Genomic DNA, 22,292 nt, shown 5'->3' on the forward strand with positions numbered 1-22,292 from the left:
TATATATATATATAAAAAAAAAATATATATATATATATATATATATATATATATATATATATATATATATATATATATATATATATATATATATGAGGTGTGTGATTTTAAATTATTAATTTTAATTTAAGCACTTTTTTTGTTCAAAAAAAAAAAAAGCATATGTTCTGTTTACACAGGTAGGCATAATGAGACAATGCACAATTCAGCATTTCCATCCAGTTATATTGTGATGTAAGTGTTTAAATATTAGACAGAGTGCAGTTGAATAATAATTGGATAGATGGACTTCTATTCATAATACTTGTGCCTTGCAAAAAGTGGTTTAAGGAAATTGTTATTGGTGCTTTATTCCCTAACCTCATTTGGACTCAAGCTAAACTGTTGATCTTTAAAAAAAAAAAAAGAAAAAGTGTAAAAAGTGTACGAAAATTTCACAAGATAACACATCACAACTTATACAGATGTGGATGTTCCTAAGCTGTCCTCTAAAGTAACAATCAGTTTACTTACTGCTATCCTTGCTATCCTATGACCTTTGGCATGTCAGTGTAATGTCACTAAGGAAGTAAATACACTGCTCCAAAAAATAAAGGGAACACTCAAATAACACAATAAAACTCCAAGTAAATCAAACTTCTGTGAAATTAAACTGTCCACTTAGGAAGCAACACTGATTGACAATCAATTTCACCTGCTGTTGTGCAAATGGAATAGACAACAGGTGGAAATTATTGGCAATTAGTAAGACACACTTAATAAAGGAGTGGTTCTGCAGGTGGGGACCACAGACCACTTCTCAGAACCTATGCTGTCTGGCTGATGTTTTGGTCAGTTTGGAATGTGGGTGGTGCTTTCACACTCGTGGTAGCATGAGACGGACTCTACAACCCCCACAAGTGGCTCAGGTAGTGCAGCTCATCCAGGATGGCACATCAATGCGAGCTGTGGCAAGAAGGTTTGCTGTGTCTGTCAGCGTAGTGTCCAGAGGCTGGAGGCGCTACCAGGAGACAGGCCAGTACACCAGGAGACTTGGAGGAGGCCGTAGGAGGCCAACAACCCAGCAGCAGGACCGCTACCTCCGCCTTTGTGCAAGAAGGAACAGGAGGAGCACTGCCAGAGCCCTGCAAAATGACCTCCAGCAGGCCACAAATGTGCATGTGTCTGCACAAACGGTTAGAAACCGACTCCATGAGGATGGTATGAGGGCCCGACGTCCACAGATGGGGGTTGTGCTCACAGCCCAACACCGTGCAGGACGCTTGGCATTTGCCAGAGAACACCAGGATTGGCAAATTCGCCACTGGCGCCTTGTGCTCTTCACAGATGAAAGCAGGTTCACACTGAGCACATGACAGACGTGACAGAGTCTGGAGACGCCGTGGAGAGCGGTCTGCTGCCTGCAACATCCTTCAGCATGACCGGTTTGGCAGTGGGTCAGTAATGGTGTGGGGTGGCATTTCTTTGGAGGGCTGCACGGGCTGCATGTGCTCACCAGAGGTAGCCTGACTGCCATTAGGTACCGAGATGAGATCCTCAGACCCCTTGTGAGACCGTGTGCTGGTGCGGTTGGCCCTGGGTTCCTCCTAATGCAGGACAATGCTAGACCTAATGTGGCTGGAGTGTGTCAGCAGTTCCTGCAAGATGAAGGCATTGAAGCTATGGACTGGCCCGCCCGTTCCCCAGACCTGAATCCGATTGAGCACATCTGGGACATCATGTCTCGCTCCATCCACCAACGTCACATTGCACCACAGACTGTCCAGGAGTTGGCGGATGCTTTAGTCCAGGTCTGGGAGGAGATCCCTCAGGAGACCATCCGCCACCTCATCAGGAGCATGCCCAGGCGTTGTAGGGAGGTCATACAGGCACGTGGAGGCCACACACAATACTGAGCCTCATTTTGACTTGTTTTAAGGACATTACATTAAAGTTGGATCAGCCTGTAGTGTGTTTTTTCACTTTAATTTTGTGTGTGGCTCCAAATCCAGGCCTCCATTGGTTAATAAATTTCATTTCCATTGATGATTTTTGTGTGATTTTGTTGTCAGCACATTCAACTTTGTACAGAACAAAGTATTCAATGAGAATATTTCATTCATTCAGATCTAGGATGTGTTATTTGAGTGTTCCCTTTATTTTTTTGAGCAGTGTATAAATAAATAAATAAAGAGAGCACATGAACTGGAAGAATTCTCAGCTTTAGTAAAGACATGTGTACAGTTGAAATAGTGTTTCACATTTGAAACCTAATGTCAAATAGTTAACTGTTTTCATAACAGTTTTAACCAGAACCCATCCGTACAAAGATGACCATAAATGCAGCATTTACAGTGGGTAGTGTTCCAGTTCTGCAAAAGAAAGAAAGAAAGAAAAGAAAAAGCACTGAACTATAACCAGTTCTATAGTGTGGAAATACAACTTTTTCATTAATTACAGAATGAAAATACTTCTGTGTGATCATGTACAGGACACTGTGACTGTGCTAGCTCCACCTTAATCACGATTAAGGGGCATTGAAAGCTTTAGTGCTTAATTGTCATTTTGTGAAAAAGGTCCAGCACACATTCATTTGAATAAAAAAAAAAAAAAATAAAAAAAATGTTTCGACAACACTTTCTCGTGGTACACTGCTCGATGGTAAAAGGAACGTACATTTTTTAAGTGTTCTTACAGTAGGGCCTGGAATGTTGTCCTGTATAAGTAGCTAACCTATGTGTAATATTAGTACGCTTTAGTGCTGCTCGCTACTTGTAGTGCTCTACACATTTATTGGCAAACTGATCAATTCTGAGGCTTTATAAAAAGGACACAGATCCAGTATGTCCACCATACGTCCTTCTTTGGGCACTTCACATTATTCCGAACAGCTCCTGTAATGGTGTGCTGTTCTGGGGCAGCTCGGCAGAACTCCCGTCAGAAATGTAAACTTCGAACACTGAGAGGAACAGGCGCAGCCGTTTGGTCTCCTTCACTTAGCTTGACATGATGCAGGAAAACATGGTAGTCAGAGTTAAAGCCAACACTGGCCACTTTGGCAGCACGTAGTTTTGAGTGTGTGTGCGCAGGTGTGTATTTTATGTGGTGTTGGAGGAGCAGCGCTGAAGGAGCAGGGCGTGGCATGTATCACACACTCGAACAGGTTTGGGAGAAGCTGGGAGAGGTAACTCGTTATCCGAGCAGGCGTTACAGAAGATCTCCCCACAGTTCCTGCAGTGATGCTGTGGAAAGAGGAAAGTGAGAGATTATGAGCATGATTTTTATGGCAGAAACCATGAAAGTTTTCACTTTAATTATGAAGCATCTGTAGGAAAACCAGAGTCTGCAGTTCTGTGAAAAAGTGAGACACCCTATTTAAACTATAATCTTTATTGTTTACTTAAACATATTTGACATTTGATGTTATTTTAAGCAATACTAGGAGATGGAGGTCAAATACTTATTATGGAAATGGCTTTAAAAAAATCGTAACATGAAATAATAGAAATGTAAATAGGAAAGGTAGGATACTCCCACATATATTACTGCTTAAAATGTCTAAAATTAGATTTAAGTGCAGCACATCATTTGCAGACAATTAAGATCATAAGTGGGTTTTCCAAACAAGTTTTGTTCATTTTAATAGTTTTAAAAGTGTTTTTTTTTTTAAATAGAAATTTTTCGAGAATATCATGGACAAGTTAGAATATCATTAAAAACAAAATGTAAAAACAGTGAAGGAAAGGTTGCTTGTTAGTTGGTTGTTGTTTTTTTTTGCCACTTTTTTGCCACTTATTTGGCACATATTTGGCTATTTGTGGCATACACTTGGTTTCATATGTCTAGACTGAGTTAAGTATTTTAAAAGGTTAAGGGAAATCTATCTTGCTACATATATGTATTAAATTAGGTGTTTGTGGTTAAGATGAGATGAAATACCTCTTTAAAAAAAAAAAAAACACCAGGGAAAATGTAAAAGTTATGTTCTTTTCTCGGTAGTATGAATATCAAAAATGCTGAAAATTACATTCAAGTGCAGCACGTCTGTTTTCCATCCACCAAATTTGCTCACTTTAAAAATGTTTTTAGTAAGTAAAAAAAAAAAGGCAGATGATTAGATCATAAGTGGGTTTTCCATCCACCAAATTTGCTCACATTAAACTAAAACGTTTTTAGTAAGAAAAGAGAGAGAGAGAGAGAGAGAGAGAGAGAGAGAATAAAGTGGGAAAGTTAGAATATCACTAAAACCAAAAGGAGTTTCTGAAAAAAAAAGCCTTAAACCCTTAAGGGAGGTATTTATCAAAATATACTGTGATGGCGACTGACCTTTCTCCTGGAGATGGAGAACTCCTTTTCACATAGCTTGCAGTGTGTGGCATCTTTGTCCTTGAGCCACACCTGTCCACCCTGAAAAGATCCAACATATAATTTACCAAGTGCTAAAAGTGAAATGTTTTTTTCCCTCCAGCAAAATAAAAATCTAGTGTAGTTATTCACTTTCCTCATGTATCCCAATTCATTTGTCTGTCCTATGAGAAGATTGTGTATAGATGTTAGGTGACACTGATTTGTATTGTTTTGTAAAGCATCTTTACCTTTGTTTATTTATTCATTCAATCATTTTATGTATAAATTAATTGGGAACAAAGAAAGTGCGCTTTGTTCAATTCGTATATTTTTAGCACTGTTGAATAAATGAGCTAGAGTTAAACCTACAGGCTATTTTTGTTTGTAGTGTTTAAATAAATAAAATGAGAATTTTGTTCATTTTCATGTTTTTGATATTATCTGGCTCATGTGACACTGCAACTTAACTACTGCACACGCTAACGTTGCAATGTTGACTTGCGCTGAAACAATATTTTGTGCAGCCCTGCCATTAACCACCTTTTATTATCCATTAAATGTATTTAATCAGAGCACATACCTGAAGTGCTTTATTGGCCTCTTTAATGTCTTCAATTTTCAGTTTTGACCTAATGTGAAGGTAAACATGGAAAACAGCACTGATTTAATATACAAATAAATCAATTAAAAGCAGCTAGACTGAACAGTAGCGAATAAATCAAATCAATCTGTAAATAAATGTGGTGTATACACAGAGTAACTCACTCGCTGAGCTTGCAGCCCAGTTCCTCTAGTGCCTGCTCCTGTTCTTCACAAATCCCCTTCAGCTGTGTGTTTTCATCCTGCAGTCTGTGGAACTCCTGACAGAAAAAACACAAGACCTTTTTATATATTTTATCTTCAATATGAAACCAAACAAATAATGACCCTTCTCAGCTATTTTTGGAGTTGAAATATAACTAATATAAGAAAAGTAAATGTGTCCTAATGTTGAGTTTAACCCTTGATCACTGTGATAAATCAGAAAATAAAAGACCATTGTCTGTATTTACTTTTTTGAGTGCATTGATTTGCTGAGCCTCAGCGCTCAGCTGGGCGACGGTCTCTCGTTCTCTCTCCAGGTCGCTCTGTAAGGTCTGCCTCCACTCTCTCTCGATTTTCAAGTCCGTTTCCAGCTGCAACCTGCAGAAAAACAAACAAAATACATAGCTGATTAAATATCCTGTGACTTTAAAAAATGAAAATTGCTTTAAAAAACAGTTCAAATCTCCAAATGAAAGAAAAAATGAATGATAGTCGTCTGCACTCTGTCAGTAACAGAGAGAAAGAAACAGAACAGGGGAAGCAGAAGGAAAGAAGGAAACACACAGACTGGCGTAAATACGGGGTAAAGATCAAACACAGTAGCTTCTGGACTTACATCTGCTTCTCTCTCTGGGCTATCTGCTTTTGGAGGCTGTCTGCTTTGTTGGCGAAGTCATGCTTGAATCGACGCATTCCGTCCTCGGCACTCAGGCGGTCCCTCTCAGCGTCCTGCAATCTGGTGTAATTCAAACCAACTGGGTAAAACTGAGGCTCCGATCACAAGGGAAAGGGGTGGGAATGGAATGGAACAAATGGCCAAAATAAAAAGGGCTAAAATTCGACAGGCAAGCTACCTCACGAGAGACCGGCAACAAATACGCAAATAACCAGACAAAAGAAAAAGAAGTGTTGAAAAGTGAAATTTTAAACACAAGCGACGTCACAGTTAAAGGCATTAGGGTTGTTTTAGGTGGAAACTAGGGGTGCGTGACAGTACACAGAAGTTATGGTTCCAAACAAAGCTCAGTTTTAGTTTTGCAGTTTGGAACAACAGGAAAACAGCAGCAAAACCCACCAAATGCTTATAATCTCATGCCAGGTTTCCACTGTAAAATTTTAGCTGGTTTTAGAATACACAGACTACTTTGGACATTGCTAATAGACGTGATTCAAAAGTTGCAGATGACTTGCAAGTCACCAACAAATATCTAGCAGGTTTAATATCTCAACATATCAGCAACTCCCAGTCCTGTAGTGTGAATGTTATTGGGACTAGAAGGCAGTGCAGTAGGGCTGCACAATATATATTGTTTAGGCATCATCATTACAATGCTGCTACAGGGCTGGGTTTCCCTAGATTGTGGTTCTCTGATGAAGCAAGCATCACATGAAAGTCTACTATTTAAGATAATATTCTACTATGAAGCTGTTTAGAAACTGAATTGCCATTACTTCTTTAGAATTCGTTTCATTGGTGTGTTGCTTGGAAATAACCAGTTACTGCAGGCTAAGGGGACTCGGCTCAAGGGAAGTATCGGCTCAGTACAAACACACGTACTGTTACACCCCTAGTTAAAACATTTAGACAAATATCCTTTTTATAAAACATAAAGCTTTGGAAAAAAATTAAGAGACCACTTCAGTTTCTGAATCAGTTTCTCTGATTTTGCTATTTATAGGTAGATGTTTGAGTAAAATGAACATTGTTGTTTTATTCTATAAACTACAGACATTTCTTCCAAATTCCAAATAAAAATATTGTCATTTATGATGCAGAGCTTTCAGACCCCAAATAATTTAATTTAGAAAACAAGTTCATATTCATGAAGTTTTAAGAGGTTAAAAATCAATATTTGGTGGAATAACCCTGGTTTTTAATCACAGTTTTCATGCACCTTGGAATGTTCTCCTCCACCAGTCTTACACACTGATTTTGGATAACTTTATGCCACTTCTGGTGCACAAACTTAAGCAGTTTGGCTTGGTTTGATGGCTTGTGATCATCCATCTTCCTCTTGATTATATTCCAGAGGTTTTCAATTTGGTCTTATCATCTTTAAGTGATCTCATTTTTTTCCCGGAGCTGTATGTGACTTTCTAAAATTCAAATTAGAAGAAGTGTTGTGATTAAAAAAACTCACAATGTTTAGAAATATTTTAAAACATTTAAATTTATTAATGATCTGGATAAAAGACACAGCATATTCACTGTTTTTTCTTATTGTTAAAATTGTACAGGCCATGTGTGCCATGTTACAATACCACAAGAGAGAACCTTGCTGGAGTCACTAAAACAATATGTGGGGGAAAGAATAAGTGTCCTCTAATAAACAAAACTTAAAAACAGGCTAATATAGAACAGCCAAACCCATTAAATTCACGATACTGCATATTGCCAGACACTTTGTGTTACATGACAAAACAGTGACTTTATCTTAATATCAGAAGGAAATATCTTTGACAAGTTTGTACTGATGCTCTGTGTCTGTACTGGCACATTTTACAAACGACATGGCAAGAGTTCGTGTCTGGCTGAGCAGGTCTTTATCACTGTTTTTTATTTTGTAATTGGTGCAGTAAAAGATTTGAACAGTGTGGTGAGGGGTAAAATGGTGGCGTTTACACGGGGCAGAAGGATGAGGAAAAGAATAGGAAAAAAAGGGAAGAACAAAAAGGGAAAGAGGATGTAAACATCAGTGAATTTCATCCAAAGTTTGAGAATTTGTTAAGCAATGCACTTGTTAAAATTATCACAAATAAGATGGCAGTAAATTAATGGAGAAGAAAGGGAGGGATGGTGTGTGTGTGTGTGGACAGAGACATGAGCGAGCCTGACAGCACCACGCCACACAACCCAGTAACACAAAAACACCAACGCATGAGACGCCAGGTGAAATAAAGTAATTCAGTACATCTCTGAGAGAAACAACAACATGCAGAGCACTGGGCATGCTAGCCTGGCCAGTATAAGCAATGCTGGAGCCACGTAGCTCAAATTCTGCTAGGCCTACACTGATGTTACTCAATGTGTACCTAAAATAAAACAAACATAGCATAGACATCTCCTAAGGTGCATTCAGACTGACATATGCTTGGTTTCAATGTAAACATTAAAATCGCAATTTTATTTTCATCTAAAGTCATTCAATGCTGAGAAAATTAAACAGTTTGGAAATTAAAAAGTTGGTTTATGCCCATAAGTTGAATCTGCGGGTTATTAATCTGAATGCATCTCAGGAACATGGCTTAGCATTACAACAACAAGCATCCTATAAAATCTATTTAAATATTAGGATATTCTGGGCCTCACTCACCTTTGCTCTAGCTGCCTCATAGTAGCTGTTATCTGATTGGTCTTCTCCTCCAGTCGTGCGATCATATCATTTTTGTGTTTCATGCCATCATCAGAGGTCTGTTTGTAATTAAATTAAATAAATCATAGTTTGTTCCACTTTGTTTGAATGGCAGAATGAATGAAATGCATTTCAAAGACCATAATATCTTGTCTTTGCTATAAAGTATAAAAAAAATGATAATAAAGGATACCTGCATTTTCTGGTACATCTCCACATTAATGGCCTTTACTTCATCTAGCTGATTCCGTAATCCAATCAAAGTGTCCTGCTTTTCATGGATGTCTTTCTCCAACAGCTTCATGGCCAGTTCCATCTCCTGCTTCATGCTGACCTGTACCACTAACTCGTTCTCCACATCCTAGAATACGAAAAAGTTATTTCACTGAATACCTCTAAGATGAAAATACGGCTCATCAGTAGCACTACATACATATTTATAGAGAAATCATCTAATATACCTCACTTGTAATAAGCCTTGACAACTGTTTATATAGGTGTATGCCAGTAGTCATGAAAGGATAAATGTGTCATATAGCCTTATAAACACTACCCTTTAGTAAGTGTTCCCTTATCTTATCTTATCTTATCTTACTCTGACTTAATGCAAACGCAAAGATAAACAATCATGGCTCTGAACAGCTGTTAATATAACAGACATGCCAATAATTGTGGAATAGAACCTTAGGAACAGTTTGGAAATGCTCAAGTCTGTAAAAGTTGTGAGGTACTGTATTGTGAATGAAGCTGAACACTGGCTAGCATGCTCTTGGCCGGGCAGACATCCCAAATTGAAAAAAATAATTTAAGGGAGGTTTTTATGATTATGCAAACAAGGGGAACGCCTTTCTCTACCTCTCTTTCCTACACACGATTGGATTGGGGGCCGCCTGCGTGCGTGTTTGTGTTCACTCTTGGGCCACTGGGTTTACTCGTTCTAGACTCCGGGAGATTTTATCTGACTTGTGGGCATCAGATAAAATCTCCACCCCCAGCGTGGACTGTTCACACTTCTGCCTTCAGGCCGGAAGTATAGTAGTGTGAAAGGCTAAACCTACCAGGCTAAAGAACTCCTTCTTTCCTACTGCTACCAGACTCTTGAACCTACCTCAGAAATAACCCTGCACCTTACTCTTTACATATTTACATATCAAGGACATTTCTCAGAGGCATATGTTCTGTTTACAGCAAAAATTGTATAATTGCACTACTGAACTTCACTTTTTTCATATTTCACTGCTGTAGATAATCATGTATTACTTGTAAATAATATCCGTAACACATTACTGTTATCATGTACACATTTCCATCCTGGATGTAAATTTAACACCATTTAAATATTTATATTTATTAAGTTTGTATTTCTTGCTTTATTGTATATTTTCCACTTTTGTTTTTATGTGGCATACTTGGCGAGGAGCAAATGAATAATTTATTCTTACTGAGCACATGACAATAAACTCTTTGAATCTTTGAATTAGGGAGCCGTTATTAATATGTGGTAGTCTCCTGCAACTTCTGGGAGACTTGGGAAGTCTGGAAAGGTGAATTAAGCAAGTCTAGCAAAATCATATTTAATGCAGCAGACTGCCCCCAAAAAACACACAGGTTTTTAAAGATCTTTTGTTGAATTGTAAAATCATTGTTGTATCACTAAAAGCAGACAAGTCAGATCTAATTAATCTGCTGTGATCACAGTAAATACTGTAACTACAACTAACACAAATGGGAATTTCTTCAGAAGAAGAGCTCAAAAGATTCTGAATATTTAAACATGTTTTTGGTTTTGGATTGTACAGACCTGCCGGAGCTGACATTCTTCCCGCAGCTGCCGCCGTGCCTCATTGTACATTTCATCCAGGCCCTGCCTGGACTGTTTATACGTGTCCAGCTCACAGCTCGCATCCCCTTTTGCAACCTGGGTACAGACAAGTGACCTTGGTTAACCTTACAATAATGAAAATATATGTACATAAAAAGTACATTTAACTGTGTGAGTTAATGTCTGCATAATGCTGGCTGTAGATTAAGACTATTATAAACTATGCATTCATTCAGCCTTTTCAAATGTAACATTCTTTATTCTTGTCCTTGCTTTAGTAAACACGTGATACACATTAATAAGACAGATGCTACATTACCTCAAGGCGCTGCTGAGCCTTCATGAGAATTACTGAGTTCTCTGTACGCAGCTGGTGATTTTCTTCCTGTAGCTTGATGATGTTGTTTTTTGCTATTGCCAACTACAGGAAAACAAAATGAGAATTGCTGATGCCACATCTGTCTGCATAAAGGACAACGCATATTCTTCTGGATACTAGGAAACCACAGTACCTCCTCAATGAGTTTAGAATTGGATTTCTCTAACGAGTCAACACGTCCCTGCAGACCCTGTACAGTGGAACTGAAGCAGAGAAACACACAGGCATAGATATGACTTTACAGGCAGAGAAATGGTTTCAGAAATTAATATCATCATGCATATCTTACGTGCTTACACAAAAAAAAAAAAAAGGTATGCTCACTTGAGCTGTCTGTTTAGCTCTTCAACATAGTTCTTCTGATCCAGTATTGCTGCAATCTGTCCATTTCTATTTAGGAACAGTTAAATAGGATATTATTAGGTGTGAGGTACAATACATGTAATACAGCCAAAGTTATTATAAATAAAGTAACACAGTGAAACAAATTCCCACCTTTCTTCACTTCTGTAGTCGTCAATATCATTTTTCAAGTACATGGAGAAGTCGATCACCCCAACCTGAAAAATATTAATACATTTATATGATTTTCAAATTTACGGCTGACATAATAATAGCTTGTGTGTAGCCTACAAATGTCTACCTACGTGTGCAGTGCTATGATATTTTGATATTGTAGGGAAATAAATACACAGTGACAATACACACCACATACTACTATACCATATTTTTTGCACTATAAGGCACACTTAAAATACTTTAATTTTCGGTGAGCATTATGTATGAATTTTACCGATCAGGTTGTAAGGAGTAGTAAAGCCACTCTGTTGAAGTACAGCATTAGACAGGAGTTTCAGTTTAGTTCTCCAGCAGTATTAGTATTACCCGCTAAGCGCTAGCCATTCTGCCTTTCAGAGGTGAGTATATCGGCCTGTAGTGTGCTGCTAACCCAAGTTAGCACTGCTGGAGCAGCATTAGCATTACCCACTAACCATGTTAGCCATTTGGCCATTCAGAAGTGAGTATTATCGGCCTGAAGCCTACGCGTTTACCATGTTATAACAAGCTATGTGGGAGTTTTCTTATACCTGTGTGTCCAGGTCCTCGCCCTTCACACACAGATTGGCATCAATGACGTTGAGTCCCACCAGGAGACCCACAATGACAGCCCCCTCCTCTTCCAGCATTACTGCAGAGCTTTCATAAAAATCACTACAAAAAAAACACAAACAAGAAAAATCCTGATGATGCTTTTTTGAAATATTCTTCAAAGGGAAATTAGCACAATGTAAAGGTAGACGGATAAACAAAGAGTGGCCTCCATATTGTACATTTTATACTAATATTCTTTGATATAGCTGCATATTTCAATTAGCTGCAAAGTGGCGCTTTTTTTTTTTAAGTACCGTGAAATAACTTGAATAAAATAAACTTAGATTAAAACCAGTATCTAAACTCAGTATACAACACAATGTATTTACACACTCAGCACAAATATCTGAATGAGGAAGTATTGAGTGTTTCCAGCTGTTGCATAATCTATTAATATCACTGGGGACTGGGAGATGGGAGGAGTGAGTCACATGATATAACCGTGCTGGAACATGCTGTTAGTTGGAGCTGGTTGTTTGTAAACTTGCAAAGTTGAAGTTGTATTAAATTCCAACAGAATTCCTTTTGCACTGCACCAGTATAAAGACTATAACAGGCCTCACCTCAGTATGTCTTTCCGGGTGATGAGAACCCGTAGGTAGTCTGCTAATCTCTTCTGCATCAGTGCCAGCCTCAGCCATGCCCGAGCTCTGCCCAGTGGAGTTCTGACAGGCAAACACAAAAACAAACACACACACACTGTGAAAAAGCAGTCTTCCGTACGGTCAAACAAAACCAGTACAAAAACAAGCAGAGGCGTTTTCAGGTAAGCTGTTTCTGCACTATAGGATAACGTTTTTGGTGCATCTAGCAGAGGTTAGCTTTTAAACTAAACCAAGCATTCTATTACACATAAATAATATGTCCAAATGTTTGTGGACACCCCTTGTAGTGTAAATCCACTAAACACCCATCCAGCACTGAACTGTGTGGAGCAGTAGAATTGTGTTCTCTGGAACAACGGTGCTCAATTAAATATTCTGGGATGATTTGGGGTGTTTTAATACCCTTGACCGTGCGGCTGCTGAAAGAGCGGCACCGGGGCGACAGTCTCTGCTCGGCTTGCAGCATTGATAACGGCGCTCAGAGTGTGATGATTAGTAAATGTTAAGGGGTAAGTTTAACCAGCACTCAGTGCTATATCTTTACAACTAAGGCTGTATCTCTGAAAACATTTTGTCCTTTGAGTTTTAGAGCTGTAGAATTGACTGAGGTAAGGCAGGTAGGAATTCACTGCTGCAGTGCTGTTAGCCAATCAGAAGCAATATGTTTGCATGTATGAATATTTATGAGCAAGAGCCCAAATCCTGTCTTTCTTCAGAGACCTCTAATTCAGTGAATTAAAACAGGGCTTAATAGAAATACCTGAGCACTTTTTTACACAAAAAAACACACTTACATGGCATTCATTCACACTAGAGACCACAATTAGACATTTTAAAACGAATGAAAAACAATGGAATGAGACCTTTAAAAATTCTATCATGTTCCCAAAAATCGTCAAATGGATAGATGTTCATTAATAGTATGCCTTATAAGCTGCTGCGCCTTATAGTGTGAAAAATACAGCACTCACTTTTCTGATGGGCAGTGAAATTAGTCAAACTAAAGGTGGGCAATACAAAATTATTTGAACTAACCAACAGAATTTTGTGGTTACTTTGATACAATTTCATTAGCAATACACTTTTCTTGGGATGCACTGGATAAAGAAAGTATTTAAATGATTAAATGCTGGAAAAGACAGAGCTTTCAGAGAGCCCTTACTCTCCTAACATCTCTAACAAACTACTTCTAACCTCATTTCCTTCTTCCCTTCCTTTCCTCCTCTATACCACTATTTCCCTTTGGCTTCCTTTAGGCCCTGCTTAAAAATGTTTTTCTAACTTTGTACTTTTAAGTTTTTTGTTACTACATGTACATCATTATTGTAAGTCCCTTTGGACAAAAGTACTGCCAAATGTAATAGAAAACTCCTAAAATTACACTGGTAAAACCAACAAGTTGGCAGCTAAAACACTAAAATAGGATTTACCACCTTTTTTTTTTCCTATGTCAGCATGCCCTTTAAATTTCCAATACAATCTCCTATACACTGCTAATCTAAGCTCTGGCTGGTTCTACGTATCAGCTGATATAGCTTGGCAACATACCAACTCAGTTACACTTATCAAAGCAGTGTAATATATTGTTATTATTTAATTGCAATTATCTTGTTAATATTAATATCGTTTTCCCAGTTGCAGGACCGGCGCAGTTTCATCACATCCAGTCCAAACTGTGGTTGCAGGTTTCGTTTGTGTCAAGAAACTTGAACTGAAAATTTCACTTCCCCATTCTGTTTTAAAGTGTATGTAAAGACCAGCCACAGGGAAATAGGACAGTGGAAAGGTAGGTGTTTTCCCACAGATGTGAGCGGTATTATAACACCTTCATTATCTTAAAACGCACTAAAGATAGATCTTAACAGAACAGACACAGCAGAATTAAATTAGATCTGTATCTGAAATAGAGAATCCTACATGCAAAGCTTGTGAATGAGAACTGAAAATAAGCCAGACTTGCTGCTAGCTAAACAGTGCTGCAGTTTCAGTACAACAGCTCAGAAAGCAGAACTGAAGAACTATTTTTGGATTGATCAGATATATGCGTTTGTTTTTTATCGTAGGTGGTTGCTACGGTGTTGCTACGTGGTCACTAGACGGCTGCTACAGTGTGGCAAAGACACTGCCGTGGTATATCAGACAGTTGCTATGATAGTGCTAATGTGTTTCTAGGTGGATGCAAAGTAGTTGTAATGAAATTTTAGGAGGTTGCTATGGTAATTGATGTGGTTGCTTAAGTGTTGTCATGTGGTAAGACATAAAGTTGTATTTTTTTTTTTTTACAAAATACAGTAAATATTGTGGTTATAGTTTGTTGTTTTACAACATTTGAACTTTACTATGACAAGCTTTAAGAGCTCCAGGAACACACACAGTATAGAATCACCCCTTTAGGGACTATGTCAGAAGTTAAGAACCCATGATCTGCATCATTCAGAGTTGAAAACCACGTTGTCAAGTCTATCAGATGCATAAAGAATTAATGAGTGTTTTTTGATCCATACTTAAGGCCAGGTAAGTCTCGAACGCTGGCTGCGATCTCCCCCGCCTCCGGGCACAGCTTCTCCACCATCTCCAGAGGCCCCCACAGCGACTTGTTGTATCCAAGAAACGTCTTCTTCACTAAAGCAGAAAAAAAAACCTGTTTACTAAACAGCACGTATCCAGATCCAGATCAGATCAGAAGCATCTCCAGTAAACATCATCAAAGACATTATTCATCCATGAGTGAATCAGTTCAATTCAGATGATGTGTCAGTGCTATAAACAGTGTATTTACTGTATCCCCCCCCCCCCCCCCCAATTCATCTACAGCTTATTTCCTGTAATGATTCTTTGCCTGCTGCCAAAAATACTGATGAAACACTGTCAGCAGTTAGCACTGGGATGATACCTGGTATTAGTGAATAATATAGTGAACACTGCAATCGTTTTAATTGGTGCTAATACAGAAACATCTTTCTTTCCTTTACTTTCACATTACACCTGGTTCAGCATTATTGCTATACCACAGTTTTTTTAAATATGTATATGCATGTGGCTGATCTGGTACCCCAGATGTTTGCTGTGACATTGCTAGGTAGCTGATATGGTACCCCAGGTAGTTGCTGTGGTGTTGCTAGGTGGCTGATATGGTACCCCAGGTGGTTGTTGTGGTATTGCTAGGTGGCTGATATGGCACCTATGAAGGTGGTTTCTATGAAGCTGCTATGATGGTGAATTTAACATATTGGGAACAGCTAATTACCTAACTGTAAGCCACTAAGCATAACCCAACATACAGCACTGTATATTCATATTGTTTCCTAATATGTCTAATTAAGCAAAGATAATTTGATCATTTGGTAATCTGGATTTCAACAAAAAGGGGGTTATTTGATCAGTGTCCCAAACCTTTGCATTCAACTGCACAGTAAATAGCAAAATAGTTGCCATTCTAAGGTTTAAAACAACATCTCACTCAAGTCCTATTAACTATACACACCCAGGTCCCCAGTCAGATAAAACCCACAACTGGAAAACTAGTCCATGCATTATACTGGCTAACCAGGCATCACCATCAACTGAAGAAGGATAAATAGGGCTAAGCAATTTACCTTTGAGGCCGTGCTTTAGACAGTGCTCCATGACAACAAAGAACTGCTGCAGAGGGGGGTAGTCAGAGTCCAGGGTCCGTCCGAAGCTAAGCGCTGACTCTATCAGGCCTTTAATGCTAAGCTTGGCCATGTTGAGCAAGTTGGCTCTTTCCATTGCCATAGGGTCACGGAAGGCTGAAAGACAAAACAAACAAAACCGCTGTTGACAGAAAACATCAGTGTGGTCCTGAAAATGAATAAAGTATGACAGAAAACTCTGTGATCAATCAGTAGCCAAGCGAGTTAGCTAACAGCTAAAAGACAAGCTAAAGTTTAACCTGTAGCTGAAAAGGTGTGTGTGTAGGCCTGTTACAATAATTACATCACAGACTCTTACAGACTCTCATACAATAAATGGACATAACCTTCATTTTAGCCGACGTCAATTACTAAAGATAAACAAACAAAAAAAAATGCGTGGAACCAAAACTAAAGAAAATTCTTCATTTGGTCGAAGGTATTTGGCCTTTTAGCCATTTTTGCAAGTTTAATAAAAAGATTTTTATAACTGCTGCATTTATAAAAAGTGTGCCACTCCAAATTGGTTATGATTAATTGTTGAAAACATCATATATTAAGTATTTTTCCTTATTTAATATTCAGCCAAATAATTTGAGAGCATCCCAAAATATTATCCATGACAACAATATCATTTTATTCAATTAACATCACAATATATAATTTCAAACAAAAATGGTTATGAAAGATCTAGGTGTGTGTGTGTGTGTTTGTGTGCATCAATGTGTGCCAATGGATGATGCATGCAGGTGTGAAATATTCCAATCTGAATCATATTTCACAACCTTGTGTGTCTATTCAGGAAGTCTGCAGGTGTGGCAAAGTAAAAAAAAAGCTAAATGAGGCTTCAGGTGTCAGTCACCTGTGGTGAACAACAAAAAAAAAACAATAATTTACTGAAAATCACAGTGAGTTATCAGTCTACTCGTGCTTTACAGAAAAACAGAGACATGCCAAATGTTATGGGACAGCAACTGGTACTGTGTCTCCTGACTTTTGAAAGCTATAGAATTCTGACCTGAGAAATATTGCATTAAAAGTGGATGTGATATTTTACAAATATTGACCTTTTTTTTTTTGGACAATTCTACACAGACGCCACCATTTCTCAATCATTACCATCCACAGAACTGTCCACTGCGGGTTTTATAAGCATTTATGAGGTGTTACCGGTACACAAAAGACAGTGTGGATTGAAGAGTATTAAATGCCTACACAAATTGAGAAATTGAATGTACCATACATCTGACACCCACTACCAGAGTTAAACTCTGATAATAGACACAAATAGGCTGCATAGAATTGTTGATATTGATGGGCAAAGAGCATAAGAGTAAGTTCTGTGTTCAGAGTTTTACAAACAGTAGGGGTGGCTGGGAAAAAAAAACATTTTTTACATTATACTGTATTGTTTGCGATACATTATCGATATGTGGGGTGAAATATTGATATTTTATTGAAACATGGGCGCTCTAAAAATAGGTTAAAACTTCTGTGAAGAATACTGGTTGTCTGTGATTCTGTGAACCTGACACCAATAAATCCATAACACATAATTATCCTCTTTAGTACAACAGACTCCATGAGGCATTGTAGATATATGTAATATATCCAGTATTACAAAATCACACTATTGTGAGATCATCATTAACCTGCAAAACCCACCTCGACCAAACAGCACTGATACAAAGTGCTCTGTGCAATTTGCTATGTATTTTGCTTTCATTGATTTTTTTTTTACAAATATGATTCATTTTGAAACTAAATATGGTTCTTCAGTGTCTGCAATCAAAGAACCATTTGCAGCACATTGATTTGTAGAAGTGTAGGTGATTTCGATGATGAAATCTTTATTTGTGTTGAACAGTTTAGCTGGTTTTTGAACTTGGTCAACCTGACTAAGCTAGATAGCCATTACAACCACTATCATGAACAAGCTGGTTCTACCATCATGACCAACAAGACCATGCTGGTCTACTCAGCAAGCCAAAACATGGCCAAAATGCAAAAAACAAATGCAACATACAGTACACTACGCTTATTAGTAATTTGCATTTATGTTTTCATCGAGATTACCAGCTTTTCAACCACCTTAAACAGCAGCTTAGACCATTTTTAGAACATCCAAAACAAGCTACCAGCAAAATCTGGCCTTACGCTGTGTTTTAGCAGTGCACCACGTTATGACCCATTAGACTATCTAAGATCCTACTGAGGAACTGTTGGAGATCCAAATTTAGCCCATCTGACACGTTTCTGATGTAAAAATAGCCCGGAGCGCTGCTGTATTCAGATGTATTGTTCTCAGACAGGCGATGACATCATCATACAACACAGCAAAGCACATGAGACCCCCACAGTGGAGCTTCTGAGCCCCTGAGCCATGGTCCCATGATCAAGAGAAGGGTGGATAGCTATAGCTACTTTAAGCTTTATGTTCTTTTATGTTCTGCCTTTACAGCAGAGCAGCTAATTAGTTCACTGGTTATCTTAACCAGTTTAATGTGCATCATCGCTGTGGTGATGGATGGTAGATAGATAGCGGGGTATTACATAATAGGCTACTAACAATGAGGAGAATATTGGCTTTAAGCCTGATGCTGTCAGAGAGAGTGGTGGCTGGGCTCTAGCTATTTATCTCTAAGCTCCTGTGCTCTGCTTTATGCTTCATCAATCATTATCGATACTGGTATCAATAAGCACCCCACACACAAGCTCTCTATCTCCCGGCCCCCAGCTCTTACCCGTACCGCTCCACTCGTGTGGAAACGCGGCTGATTTCTGCTCGGCGGCCTTTGGGAGACCATGGATGCCTCCAGAGATAGTCTCCGACGCCTTCCGAGCCAGAGCGAATATGGGCGCCTGCCACCTCCCGTCCCCCGGCGGCTTCACCCCGGCCTTCTCCCCGCCGCCCTTCTCCTCCTGCAGCCGCAGGATCCCGAACACATGCGGCTTCTCCTTTCCGCTCTCCGCCTCGCCCAGGCTGATCTCCGGCTCCGGCGCAGGTGTGGCCATGGCGGAAAGGAAAAGCGAATCTCTCCCGCTGACTTTCACCTGACAACCGCTGTGGTCATCTCGCACGACGGGTAGCGCCCCATACACCAGCCACACGGACGCGGAACACGCCTCGAAACACGCCTAACGCCGCCGGGAGCGTGTACTACTGCAGCGGGTGCGCTCAGCTAAACGGGGGGGCTGGACCGGAGCGCTTGTAATAAAGCGCCACATCGCAGGTTTGTTTACAGCGGAGCAGCAAGGCTAACGTCATAGAAAAGACACGGGCTGGGCAACACCATCTGCTGGCCACACTGAAGACTTACAGCTCAATTCAGAGTTAATCACAGCCAGACCTGGGTAAAAGCACAAGTGACTTAAGTAAAAGTTGATGTGTTCTTTGAGCACCATTAAGTGGAATTACTAATCCACAAAGTAATCAACATTTTTTGAACCTAAGTATTGGAAGTAGTCTGTTCTAAAATGTACAACTCAAGTACTTTTTTGTAGTTTTTACAGAAAGCAGTGGAAAGTCCTCAGTAATGACAGGCAGAACAGGAGTAGAATTCCAAGGGGTTTATACACACACTATCTTAAGGTACTTCTCTGAGTGCCACCATCTTAAAATTAAGTCACATTGTCAGATGACTATGTAAGATAAAGGAACAGATTGCAAATTATTTCCATGAAAATGCATAAATTCCAGCTGTTGCTCAAAATATCGCTACAATATTCATGCCTTTCCAAGGAATTTTATGGCCCCTATTGTTAGCATTGTAATATCTTAATATGGTCAACCAGCTTTGTCCTGCTGGTCAACCAGACGTGGCATGCTGGTCACCATGCTTATTATCATACTGATAGTGTAGACTGGTCAAGTTGAACCATCAAACTCAAACCAAACATTCCCTAGAATGGTCAAAATCTAATCTGGTCAACCATCTTAACCAGGCTGACCAGCCTAAATTGACCATGCAGGTCTTGGTCTGGTGGTTGACGAATGAGTTCCTAAAAATACATTTGTTCCTTTCATTTCTCTATATCATACAATAGTTACTTAAAGTTACTAGGATGGCCCTCTCCCTTAGTTTTGTTGCCATCGGTTTAGATTTGGCTGTGTGTTGTTTTGAGAGCACAGCAAATTTACACTGATATACGACTACAAGTGTCATATCTTCAGTGTTGTGCCATGAAAATATCTCATAAAATATTTACAAAAATGTGAGGGGTGGACTCACTTTTGTGAGATACTGTACATTCTAAGCTAACACGACTTCATAACAGTGTGGCTCTCATATCACTCCTGCAGAAAAACAGCCTGTCCAGTTCAAGTTGGTTGATCAGTTTAACTCCTGGCCAGCATAGGGTTTGTTTTAATTTTAAGTTTGATGGTTTAGCTGGTCTATCAATTTGACCAGCCTTAACAAGTTGAACAACCTGAATTACCAATGTTCCAACCCCACCAAGAAATCCTGCTACATGACACATATACAACATACTGGTACAGACTGCTGCATCTTACCTTGACAGTAGGCCAGGCGTTCCATGCTCTCACTGTGGGTGATGCCCCAGCGGTGCAGACTCTGAGGGGAGTACATTACGGCCTGTTCTGCTCGGGCCTCTTCCACTCTCCGGTCAGTCCTTTAGCTTGACCTCGCCCTCTCCCGTGTAAACTCTAGTCCTTTAGACCTACCACAGACAGAGCGAAGATTGAGCGTCCTCAGTTTTGAGACAGTTTGAGTGGACTATCTAAGCAAGCTGGAGGAGGAATACTAATTACCTGGGTTATATAACATGCATTTGCTGCTCCAAATCATCCTGTAGACATCATGAAATATTAACATCTAGGACCTGTGGTGCTGCCACACACACATACACACACACAAACAAGCTGGATTTGCACTCTGAACACCCTGCTAGTCCCCCCTGCCTTTCATGCTGCCCTGCCCTTTCAGTGTCAGACTGTCATATGACTGTTATTTCCTGTGTCCTTTTCCCCGCCTGTTTGGCAATCCCACACATGGATGGAGATTAACAGGGATGTGAGCTCTGGGCAGCTATAACACACACACACACACTTAGTCACACACACAAAACCCACAGTATTCTACACCACAGAAACAAACCATGCATCCAAACGAGCACCATCAATGTGGACATCCAGAAAACATGCATTTGCAAAAAGCTGGACACAAACACTGCCCCCCTCCTCTGGTACCAGTCTGTGCCACAAAACGCACGTGACACCCCAGAATCAGAGCCAGTCAGCAGTTTTTAGCTAAACCACGCACGCACACACACGCGCTTACCCCTGCACGGCGTTTCTCAGGCTGGAGCCGGCGGTGTGGGACCGGGACGGCGGCTGGTGAGGCGCTGGAGCCTCATTTGCTGCAGTTGCGCTCGGCCGGGCGGGGAGGGGATATCTCGTGCTGGAGCACAGAGTGCAGCGGGTGCAGCGGGGCGCAACAACCAGGGGGCGGAGCCTCGTTCACATCGGGGCGGGTCTAAACGCAGAGGAGGCGGGACCCGAAAAATATAGCCTGTCAGCCAATCAGAGAAGGTTAGCTCCAGCCTTGAGGAAATGGTGCTGAGTGACACGGCACTACTATGGAGGCATCTAGGGAAATAAAATATTGCTGGAAATTATAAGAGGAAGAAATGGGAAAAGCAACCGGGAAATATATAATATAAAATATACCATATATTTTTTATCTTGGAATAACCCAGGAACCACATATGACTAATAACTTCTGCATGACTTAATACTTCTGAAAAAATATTGAGACTGGGAAAAGGTTCTTTCCACAAATATTATTATTATTATTATTATTATTATTATTATTATGTAAATGTCCCTTACAACACTGTAAGACCACAGTATAGGCTATATAACCGAATACAAACACTTTATTTATATTTAATTTAAGTAACGTTTAATAAAACCCATATATGCATATAAAACCGTAAAAATGTTAAATCATAACGTTATTCTTATTTTAATGTCCCTTTCCACACTGAAATTATTTCCACTGGCAGAAATTAGCATGCAAACAAGATATTCATATTTAAGTAACCATTAATAAAACCTATACATGTATATAAAATCATAACGATGAATCGTGACGTTGAAGCAATGTGATATGGATGTGTACAACTAATACATTTTAGCATTGATCATACATAATATGCATTGGAGATCAACGT

The 22,292-nt window shown here is 39.4% G+C and overlaps 1 protein-coding gene across 4 annotated transcripts; it reads right to left on the reverse strand.

Moving 5' to 3' along the window:
- Positions 1-2,185: 2,185 nt before the first annotated feature.
- Positions 2,186-21,582, reverse strand: rufy2 (RUN and FYVE domain containing 2). 4 transcript variants are annotated; one of them, XM_049481282.1, is made up of 19 exons: positions 21,398-21,582; positions 20,611-20,777; positions 16,038-16,211; positions 14,946-15,063; positions 12,400-12,501; positions 11,773-11,896; positions 11,180-11,244; positions 11,009-11,074; positions 10,818-10,887; positions 10,625-10,726; positions 10,285-10,401; positions 8,677-8,844; positions 8,445-8,542; positions 5,747-5,866; positions 5,379-5,508; positions 5,092-5,186; positions 4,907-4,955; positions 4,306-4,386; positions 2,186-3,221 (listed from the first exon to the last, which is right to left on the reverse strand). In XM_049481282.1, the coding sequence occupies exons 2-19, from the start codon at positions 20,684-20,686 to the stop codon at positions 3,078-3,080; spliced, it is 1,899 nt and encodes a 632-aa protein (XP_049337239.1). In that variant the 5' UTR covers positions 20,687-20,777; positions 21,398-21,582; the 3' UTR covers positions 2,186-3,077. The 4 variants fall into 4 exon arrangements, with proteins under 4 accessions (XP_049337239.1, XP_049337240.1, XP_049337238.1 ...); XM_049481283.1 differs by lacking the exon at positions 21,398-21,582 and adding an exon at positions 20,869-20,983; XM_049481281.1 differs by lacking the exons at positions 20,611-20,777; positions 21,398-21,582 and adding an exon at positions 18,839-19,354.
- Between the last annotated feature and the right edge of the window lie 710 nt (positions 21,583-22,292).

Source organism: Astyanax mexicanus, chromosome 7, assembly GCF_023375975.1.
Source record: "Astyanax mexicanus isolate ESR-SI-001 chromosome 7, AstMex3_surface, whole genome shotgun sequence".
NCBI classification, from domain to species: domain Eukaryota; kingdom Metazoa; phylum Chordata; class Actinopteri; order Characiformes; family Acestrorhamphidae; genus Astyanax; species Astyanax mexicanus.